Source organism: Urtica dioica, chromosome 11 (genome assembly GCF_054948205.1).
Source record: "Urtica dioica subsp. dioica isolate 48M chromosome 11, U.dioica_male_clone48M_v1_H2, whole genome shotgun sequence".
Lineage (NCBI taxonomy): Eukaryota > Viridiplantae > Streptophyta > Magnoliopsida > Rosales > Urticaceae > Urtica > Urtica dioica.
In genome coordinates, this window is record NC_142766.1 from 15163283 (window position 1) to 15174419 (window position 11137).

The 11137-nt window shown below is 36.1% G+C and overlaps 1 protein-coding gene across 2 annotated transcripts; it reads left to right on the forward strand.

The window, feature by feature from the left end:
- The first annotated feature begins 4850 nt into the window (after positions 1–4850).
- On the forward strand, positions 4851–10826 carry WNK4 (WNK family serine/threonine-protein kinase 4). Of its 2 annotated transcripts, none has more exons than XM_089630007.1 (7): positions 4851–5571; positions 6849–7114; positions 7743–7966; positions 8062–8219; positions 8309–8645; positions 8795–9091; positions 10224–10826. In XM_089630007.1, the coding sequence occupies exons 1-7, from the start codon at positions 5479–5481 to the stop codon at positions 10619–10621; spliced, it is 1773 nt and encodes a 590-aa protein (XP_089486133.1). In that variant the 5' UTR covers positions 4851–5478; the 3' UTR covers positions 10622–10826. The 2 variants fall into 2 exon arrangements, with proteins under 2 accessions (XP_089486133.1, XP_089486131.1); XM_089630005.1 differs by having other exon boundaries at positions 4852–5571; positions 10179–10826.
- The last annotated feature ends 311 nt before the right edge of the window (positions 10827–11137 follow it).

Below are 11137 nucleotides of genomic sequence, written 5' to 3' on the forward strand. Positions count from 1 at the left end.
TCTGTATTCAAGCAAGTTGTCGAACACATTGTCAATACATTATGTGCAACATCTTGTCTTTGTGACTAATCAGAATTTCAAGAGACACCCAATGTCATTTTCTCTATTATAGATTTGAGTATTTGATAAATGGTTTTGTTGTCATCAATCCCTAATTTTCATGGTTTTATTTTATCACTAATCTGTAGCCACTACATAATGTTTAACATATAGCAAGGTGCAATAGTTGGTAAATCAAAAAATTAATACGCTCCACACAAGTTTTTATTTTATTTTATTTTAGTGACTCGAATATCTTTAAGAAAACACTGTTGAAAATCTTCAATAATAGTAAAGCCATATATCACATACGATAGTGAGTTTCTTGGATCATGGTGGTGTGTTCACAGCTAAAAGTAATAAAACAAACCAATAAGTTGATGTCATTTCATGATTTTTGTCGACATAAAGTTATATTTTTCCAATTTTTTTTTTTTAATAGAAAAGGTAACGGATAAGAATAAAATAAGTGGTGGGGTCTATTTTTCAAATTGCTTAGAAGAAGATTTAACAAGAGGGTCAGGAGTTTGTCAAAACACAATTAAGTAGCTTCGGAGAGAAGAAGACTTTGCATGTCGTTTTGTGATGATGCTTAAATGAAGCCATTTTTTTTTTTGATAAATGCAGGGAGCTTCTATTAGATAAAGGAAAAGTTACCTTTGATTATAGGAGAATAACAATTTATAAGACACAATTATTCAGCTAATTACAGGCAGTCGTTTTAGGTTATTATATATGTCTTCATTAAATTTTCCAAAGATTATATAGCAGATTAGTTGTACACAGTCCCAATACGTACTTTTCCTTATCCCTATCAATTAATGGATTAGTATCATACTATCATTGTGTCGATAAATAATTTTTTTTTTAAACTCTAGACATTGATTTGGAGCTCAATTTATTGGCGTTTATGATTAGTATATATTATTGTCCATTTTATTCTTTTACTTCCGGTTTGTATTTTGTATATAGGTTTGAGGTCTATATTCTATTTAATACTCGGAGAAAAACTACGAAGCAAATTGATACGTCATAGTTGGTGGTCATAAAACCATATAATTTGCAACACTATACCACTCAAATAATGAATAAATAAAATCTTACAAGAAGACAAAATCACAATATTGTATACATAAACAACTGTGTATTTAACGATGAAAACCATTTTCTTGAACACTTCAAAGTTAAAACAAACCCTTTAAAAAAAAACTTTATTGTCATCTGATGATTGAGATGTTCAACTTGCCTTCAAATCCAATTTTATTTATTCAATTTAGGGTTAAAATCTTTGTTAGGTCGTCTTTTTTCGTTAAGAGAAAAATGACACCCATCGAAAAAAAAGACATCTTAAGAGTAAATGCAAGCTCAAAACAACGTCTAACAAGTCAGTTTAACATCTTTGCGGAGTCATCACAACCCTTTTGTTCACAACCACTCACGAAGTCCTCGCCCGAGACAGATTTCTCACGCGTCGCTCGCAACAACTCCTCGCGAACGACTTCCCGCCCGTTGCTCCGCGAGCACTTGTCGTTCGAAACAATCCTCCCAAAGGAGTGCTTGACTCGCCTCACACGTCGAGCGGAAAGCTTCTCGCCCAACGAATGAGTGAGTAAAGGGCTCCTCCCGATGGCCGAACGAACGAGCGAATACCTCTTGCTTCTCGCCTCGATGGAGAGAGGAACTCATCTCGCCAAGAGGCCACTTCACCGAAAAGATACCTTCTCTCCCAAAAAGTAAGCAAAGTGCTTGCCTCTCCTCGCCTCGCAAACGGGAACACCTATTGGGTGAGCGCGGACGAGCGAGAACACATCGCGGATGAGTGACGAGCGACAAGCAAGCATCAAGAGTATTTCGATCGAAGAGTCCTCGTAAAGCCCTTGCCCATGAGCGTCCATCGCGCAAAAATTCATCGCAACGTCCTCGTCTGATTGAACAAGTCATCACCCAGTCATGCGAGCGAACTCTCCTCATGAGTTCCTCGTCCTTTGATCACAACAAGTTCTCGAAAGCGAACACTTGTGTCACCTCGCACAATGAGCAAAAAGCTTCCCGACCAGCATCTAGCGAATGAGCGAGCGAAGGGCTCCTCGTATACGAACGCTCGCCTTTCCCTTCACGACAAGCGAAATGCTTCCTGTCTAGCTTAATGCGAACAAGCGAATGAAGAAGAGAGAGCGAGCGGGAAGACCTTCCCTAACTCACCCTTTCTGCCTACCAAGCCCAATTGGGCTTCCCACCTGATGACATCATCTGCACAAACAATCCATATTCACCCAAAATACGTCCTAGGAAATTTGTGAGATTGAATTTGACCGGGCCCCATCAAAATAGCCCCAAAGACCCCAACACCAACACCAAACTACTATAAATATTCCTTCACATCTCCATTTTGAAGGTAAGTCTCTCTCTCTCTCTTTTTCTCTCTCTCTCTCTCTCTCTCTCTCTCTCTCTCTAGCTAGGTTATGCCAAATTTTCTACTTTACTATTTGTCCAACAAAAAAACACTTTTGAGACTAAAATCAACAGAAATCAAGGCCATCTCAACTCACACTAATGTCTCCAAGACTAACGTTGAGTGTCGGAGGACGTGCCGAGGAAAACCCTCCGCGTTCCTCTAAGTTCTCGTTTTCTTATTTTCTTATAATTCAAGAACAAAGAACACTTTTCCGACAAGTAGGAAGGCAAAGCACCACCGCACTCAAATCTTTTTTGGATTCTTCCCCCACTACACGACTCAAAATTCCTTTGAAACTCTTGGATGCTTTAGGCCTCGTCCTAAACTTCCTACATCCCTTTAAAATATGGAAGAGTGATTTTGGGCCTATCCAATAATAGGCACTGACCAATCCAAGCACATCACGTGTTCACAAATGTTAAATCCAAAAAACAGTTTAACAATCTTCATCATTGTATTCTTATTATAATGAGTCCTCCAAAAAATAATGTGAGAGTTCTTTCTCATGCAATAATTATATAGTCCCTTGCTTATAAAAAAATAATGTAATATATATATATATATATATATATATATATATACATACAAATGTTTTAATGCTATACTATTGATTGTCAAAATTGATGTTACACTACTATAAGACCGGTTTTGAATACATTGAACTAATATGATCAAACTGTGTAGCGAATAAATGTCTCGGACACTTAAAATTTGATATTTACCTCTTATGTTTCAAAATCAAACAAAGAAGACTATTCACCTTCGAATTTTTTTAAAAACACTATGAAAGTGGGATATCAATGCGTAATCGTTCTTCAACTAATGTACTTTGTTGGAACACGTATCTTCTACATTTTAAGGAGATACAACATCGAATTTTTGTTTAGGTTGAACTCTTAGTCTAATTTTCTGGTCTATTAGTTGATATCTCTAGTCATGCTCATGTGCGTTTGATATCACAGAAATGTGGATGATCTAAGTTTGAATTGATAGTTCGGACTTTCATTTTTCCCATAATTTTGGGCGAAATTATATGACATTCGAAATACCGAAGCTGGATTGCAACAATCCCCTTTGCCAAATTTCCAAGTTGGAATTGATAATTTTGGGTGAAATGATATGACATTCGAAATGCCGAAGCTGGATCGCAACAATCTTTCTTGCCAAATAATATCAGGTAGAGTATAACACTTATTGTTTGCTAAATAGTCAAGATTTGTTTAGTTATACTTAATTAGTCAGTGATTCTATTAATAACAACAAATATTTAGCGATATGAGCCACGACAACATAAGCATTTGAATTTTAGCCAACATTCTGTAAATTTTTCGTAAATAGTCATAAATGTTTCGTAAATAGCCAATAATATGACGTAACCAACGTTATTTACACATATTTACTAGAAATTTACTATGCGTAAATAGATTTACATGGTTATTTACCAAAAATTAACAAAACATTGACTATTTAGAAATTTCTAACGTTTCATATTGCTAGATAACCACCGGACCCTAATAACAATTAATTGACAATTTTGTTCAAATAACTCTTTCCCATTAATTGTCAATCAAAATGTATTATTTGAGCAAAATTATCAATTAATTGTTGTTAATAGAATATCTGACTAATTAATTATAATTAATAAAACTTTGGCTATTATGCGATCTTAAGATTTTTATGTGGCATATAATTATAGAACTTAAAATTGAAGAACTTGTTAATAAATGTATTGTTTTGTAATAAAAAGATATAAAAAAAAAACTATTTATGAAATGTGTAAATGAAATAAAAAAAAATAGTTATATACTATTCAGATATCATCATTGCTGAATTTTTACGGAGTAATAAATTTCAGATATCTATCATCTATGACACGCAACGCTAGGTATCAAATATGAAATTTGATAATGGTTATAATTATATGCTAATATAATGTCAAATGACTTTTGTCCATACATGTTGTGCGAAAAATAGTAGTCAACTTATAGCGATAGCAATATGGGTAAGACACGATGATGAATGGTATAAAGCGCCACCTATGCTCGAGTGGGGTCCACTCCACTAGGGCATATGCCATAATATTCACCCCAAAAAAAGAAAACCCTTCCGTCCCTATCTGTATATGACTAATTTCATTTCATACAGCAAAATTCATATTTCATTATTTTGACAGCTTGTTTAAGATTATTTTGTCAACATTAATCAATTGCCTCTATTAAATTTCACAAAATAATTAGTTTTTAGTTTTACTTTTACCAACGGTAGTATATCTCCCAAGCTCTTCTTTCTTTCCAATGATTCATGTTTTATGACACAGACACTGACACAGACTCACACGTATATTTCTCTATATATACACGTGCGTGCGTTTCTCTCTTTACAAAAACCACAACAAAATATTCTCTCTCTCCCAAAAACAAAAATCTCTCTCAACAAATGCAATACTATTACTCCAAGGCCAGCAAAAGATGCTTCAAGTTCCGTGAGGACCGTGACCCCTCAATTCCCTTAAAATTCCCTTCTTAAACTCGAGCGTTCGAGCCTCGTTTTATTTTATCAAAATTCCGAAACTACCCCTCCAGGTCCAACCTCAACCTCTCGTATCTCTTTTCCTTGTTTTATAATAAGATACAGAGAAAGAATAGATGGTTGGCAAAAGAAAGGACAGCGGTTGGGAGTCAGGATTAATATCGGGAGTTTCAAACAGTTGGATTCTGCTGAGGATCGACTATTCCAGACTCTCTTGGCTTCTCTTCCGAGTCTTCTCTTACGAAACCCACCACGGCAAGCCCCGGATTATTTAACCCTGCTCCTCCTCTTTATTTACACCTTTGCCATCCCACAACTCTTGTCTTGTTGTGTCTGTTCATTTCCTTTCCTTTTTCATTTCCTTATTCCTGTTAGTTTGAGTTCTTTCAAAGAATATTTAGCTGTACATCTAATCAATCTCGATCAAGAGAGAGAGAGAGAATCGTATAACAAAGATGTATGGGTATCGGAAGATACAGTTTTCCGATGAGGACGAGACCAACTGCAACGCTTACGTGGAAGTCGATCCAACCGGTCGATATGGTCGGGTATGTTTGTTTCCTTTGCTTCTTTCTTCTTCCTTGATTGTGATGAAAACAATAATAATATATAATAATAAAAATGTCAGTGTAACACACTTGTAACGTTGTATATATATATATATGTCATATTAAAGTTGACTATTTTTTTATTTTGCTTATGTGATTGCCATGTTGCACCTGCTCCTACGGTTAGATATTTCCTAAGTTCCAATTCAACGATTATTCTTTTTATTTTACATCATGGGGTTTATATTTCTTGTATTTTTTAGTGTAAAGGTGACTTGTACTGGAGATTAGGAAAAACATATTCATATATTGATAAAGCATCTTTTGGTAAGAGAGTTGAGATTATATTTTAGCATAAATAATTATTTATAGGAGGATTTTGGGATGTTTGTACGGATGGTACTGACACGTTGTGCGATGTGGATTAATGTGTGCCCACAAATTAAAGAATTGAAGGATTATTTTGAAAAGTTTATATGTGCAATGAGCTATGATTATCTTGCTATTTGTATTCTGTCCTTTTTTCTAACTTTAGGAATTTTGATTTTGATTTTAATTTTAATTTCTCCGGAGAATCCATAATAGTACACACTTGTTAATCGTTTCGTTTCATGATTGTTTCCAACTATAGGAAAATAAAGTGAGAAATGTGAAAGAGAAGTTGGAGAATTACGCAGGACATTTGCATAAAATTATCATTAAAGTTTATATCAAAATTGATCTGAAAAATGTCCATAGTTGGGAATAATATATGGTTGACATATGGAATGGGTACTCATTGGACAGTAATGGCTTAGCCGTATTATTGATCATGACATCTTATGACTTATATTATCACTTAAATAATTCAGGCATCTCTGATATAAACTTATTAAACAGCAACTTGGGAGATATTTTCATTCATTTTGTAATCTAAACTTTTTGCTAATTTATCATTCTTTATTATAATAGGCAGACCTTAAATACTAATACTAATAAAAAAAAAAAAAACAGGCGTTTGCAATTGTCATATTGACTTTCAATTTAATATATATTACAACAATATTAAATTTAATCGGCCAGAAAACAAGCAAATGGTACGTTCTTGTGAGCCGAGATCATTTTGGTTCCACATGAAATTGAAAAGAAGAAAAAAAAAAGAATACTATACATGTTTACGTGATGTTTATTTGATTAGGACTATTTTGATTAACAAATTAATACATGTTTAGTAATTAATTAATTAATATACATAGCAATAATTATGTGTGTGTGATATGAATTTGAATTTTATTTAGCTGGAAGAAGTGCTGGGAAAAGGGGCGATGAAGACGGTGTACAAGGCGATAGACGAGGTGGTGGGAATGGAAGTGGCGTGGAACCAAGTGAAGCTCAACGAAGTGCTTCGGTCGCCAGAAGATTTGCAGCGTCTCTACTCAGAGGTCCACCTCCTCGCCACCCTTAGCCACGACTCCATCATCCGGTTCCACACCTCTTGGATCGACGTTGATCGACGCACCTTCAACTTCATCACCGAGCTCTTCACCTCCGGGACCCTCAGAGAGTATGTCACTTCGCACATCTTACATGTCAATTGTTTATTATGGAGATCCCACGTCAGAAATTTGTTTAGGATTTGAGCCCCAAATCCGACCTAATGGGAAAATAATTAAATCGCAAAGAATACGAATAACATGCAAATTTATAGTGGTTCACTCTTAATGTGAGAGTTACGCCCATTTTGTCGTTGCAGATTTCACTAATAATCTATATCGGGAGTTGTGTTTACAATCTTTCTTGCGCTCTAAAAAGAACATCGGCGCACACTGTATATATAAAGAAAAACTAGGCTAACAGATGCAAGCCTGAAATTCTCAAAATACCATTGACTAAATAACCTTATAGGTCAATCCACACATAATCATCGTAAGGTCTTGCTGATAAATTATGCTCCACAACTCAACAAAAATAAATAGACTCGACAATCTTATATGTGAAACATGTTTTGTTGAGATTATGTTATGATTGATGACACTATTTAAAACCAATTGATACAAGAAAATTAATTCCGGGTCTTATATATAAATTTCCCGGAATCATGAATCGCAATTGCATTATAATTGATGTTTAGCTTTTCATTAAGCTCAACTCTACATAGATGCATGCGAGTTGACACGTAATATTTGGTGCAGATATAGAAAGAAGTACAAGAGAGTGGATATCCGGGCAATAAAGAATTGGGCTCAGCAGATCTTAACGGGCCTCGTGTATCTACACGGTCACGACCCACCGGTGATCCACAGAGACCTCAAGTGTGACAACATCTTTGTCAACGGCCATCTCGGGCAGGTTAAGATTGGCGATCTAGGCCTAGCTGCAATCCTACAAGGCTCTCAATCCGCCCACAGTGTCATAGGTAACATTACATTATTACCACTTCAAATGAAATCACTAACTCCTGAGTTTATTATTCCTTCTAACTTATTTTTATTTTTTAATCAAAACAAATAGGCACTCCAGAATTCATGGCACCTGAATTGTACGAGGAAGATTACAATGAGCTAGTTGACGTGTACTCATTTGGGATGTGTGTTCTTGAGATGTTCACCTCCGAGTATCCTTATAGTGAATGCTCTAATCCTGCCCAAATTTACAAGAAAGTCACTTCTGTAAGTCTAATAACCCTTCTTCAGCTAGAAATGAGTTAATATTAATATTTGAATTGAAGGTTAATTTTTTTTTAATATTATATTTTCAGGGAAAGTTGCCGGCGGCATTTTACAAGATTAAGGACTTGGAAGCTCAGAGATTTATAGGGAAGTGTTTGGTCAACGCTTCGAAGAGATTGTCGGCCAAAGAACTTTTGCTTGACCCTTTCCTTTCGTGCCACGACGATGAGGGTTGTGGTTTGGGGAAAGTCGGGAGTCAAAAGCCGTTCTTGAACTGCAAAGAAATGGGAAAGCTCAAACTCAACGGTCGAAACTACGTCGATGAAACCAACGCGCCAGAAAGAGCCGAAATGAACATCACGGGGAAGCTCAACCCTGAAGATGACCAAACCATCTTCCTCAAAGTCCAATACGCCGATAAAGATGGTAAGTAAATGTACCTATATCTATGTATATTTATGTCACATCATTTGACAAGTATAGTGAGGTTTCATCTCAAAGTTGAATGGTACTGAGAGTAGTAACTCAATATTCCATAAACTTTGCTAAGTCCATTTATCTTTTTGTTTTTGCAGGGTCTCTGAGGAACGTATTTTTCCCTTTTGACAGAGTGTCAGACACCCCGATCGACGTGGCAACCGAGATGGTGAAGGAGTTGGAGATCACTCAGTGGGACCCGTTTGAGATAGCTGAGATGATACAAGGAGAGATTTTGGCCGTTGTTCCGCAATACGATGACGACTATTATCAAGACTATTATGATGAGGTCACGTATGATTTCTCGTCGTGCTCGTCTTCACAGGACAACATCTCCGGCTTGATCGCTTCCCATGGGGTTGACAAAGTCGCGGATCATCGTGATTGGACTCGAGGTAATTACTATATTGCCCATTACCAATTCACCACTTGCATTGACACGTATTTTTATCATATGGCTTTCTACTACTTTAGCACCTTGAAAATGTTATGCATGATGATTTTTGGAGTTTAAGTTGATCAACCAACATAGTGGATTAGAAAGGAAAGATGTAGAATCGCAACGTATTTTATAATCTTTTGGAAGGAAACAGAAAAACAGTTCAACCTTAAAGGCGAAATTGCACAAATATCTCATTTCAAGATGGTAATTCCCAGAATACCTCACATTTACAAACCTACCGTAAATACTTTTTTTTTCAAACGATTTTGAATATGGAAAACTAAGCTAGGGAAACTTTTATCAGGAAAAGAAAAGTTTAAACAAGGAAAAAATACTGTAAAAAAGAGGTATATAGATAAAATGAAAAAATATATTAGATACTGGAGGGATTAAGTTTGAAAAGAAGACACTGGAGCTAATTTCTACATACTGTTGTGTACCTTAGAGTAGTATACCCAAGCCTATTCTACCACTTAAATGCCATATGAATCGTACATGACACTTCTTATATCGTTTAAGATTTAACTGCATTAAAAATGAATACTTAGGGGTGTGTAAATGAACCAGCCTAGCCGAATTTGAGTTTGAGCTCAAGCTAGTTAGAAAGTGTAAAAAAAATTGAAAACCTGAGCTCGGCTGAAGTTCATTTGAGCGTTACTCATTTAAGCATGTTCTTAGAAAAATGTAACTTTGTTGATTTGTTCATACAAATACAAATGGCTAATAGTTCATATAAACATAAATAAATAATCCAAATGGTATATTTTATGAGCTCCTAAAAGAGCATGTCCACGAACTCATAAACGGATACGTTCACGAGTTTTTTCGAGCTGATTTTAGTCAATCTCGACTCATGTATCAAACAAGCCCAAAATTTAATGTCAAGCCTCCAAACGACGTTTATCGATCCTCAAATTCACGAAACGGCCAAGGCTCATTTCATTTTAATTTATCTTTCCTCAAATTACACTACTCAAGCATATCGAAAACATCGAAAAACAACAAGAAAAGATACAAACGCATATTGCTGCGGTTTGCAGATGAAATTCACGATGAAACCGGGTCTGAAAGCTCTTCACGCTCAGGGAATTACTCAAATGTGAACTACGTCAACGCGGACGATGAGCCAACGACGAAAACGCTCGCCGCCGACAAGTCAACGAGGTTCGGCCCGGACGAGAAAACCCCAAAACACCCCCACAAAAAGTCAGGCGGTTCGAAGGACAAGAGGGTAGTGATGGACAGCGTGCAGAGGCTGATGAGGAACAAGTCGTTGGTCGACATTCGGAGCCAAGTGCTTCACCGCTCGCTGGTCGAGGAAGTCTACAAGCGCCGCCTCTTCAACACCATCGGGGCCGTCGAAAATATCGGATTTCAATCTCCTTACGACCAAGCCCCCCCGGGCCCGCCCAAGAGGGGCTCCAAGACCGCCAAGTGTCACCAGCACAACCAGTGTCACCATAATCCAAATCGGAGATTTTGAAATTTCTATTATATTTGCGGATCATCAAATCTGTACATAGTTTTTTTTTTTTTTTAAATTATAAAATTGTTTGTAAATATGTGTGGTTTGATTAATTAGCATTGTTATGATGTATGACACATTTTGTTGGGAAAAATAAGAGTCGTTGTCTTAATTAAGCAGCTTAATGGGCAATATTTTTATGGATTTTATATGATTTGTTGCACTATTGTTTTTTTGTGGTGTAAATAATATATAATCGTAATATTCATGATCATGTTATCCTGTGGTTGGAGCTGGAAATTAAATTTCTTGGCAGGTTTGGCAGATGTGAATTGTCACTTTTCCAGCTATTTTTCGTACACCAGAATTTAAGATTCACATTCTGATGACATGCTTTATTGTTCTTCACAGAGTCATGAGTGTGTCTTTTTTCATTTCATATGATGAGGTGAGTAATCGTATAGAATAGAATAGCTGGATAAGATAGTTTTGCTTTGCTCAGGTCTTTTTTCTGGCTACGAAATCTGAATTCAC

Coding starts and splice junctions, on each gene's coding strand:
- WNK4 (XM_089630005.1), top strand. CDS start 5,479: ATGTATGGGTATCGGAAGATACAGTTTTCCGATGAGGACGAGACCAAC. Junction 5,572..6,848: donor CAACCGGTCGATATGGTCGG/GTATGTTTGTTT, acceptor AATTTTATTTAG/CTGGAAGAAGTGCTGGGAAA. Junction 9,092..10,178: donor TCATCGTGATTGGACTCGAG/GTAATTACTATA, acceptor TGCGGTTTGCAG/ATGAAATTCACGATGAAACC.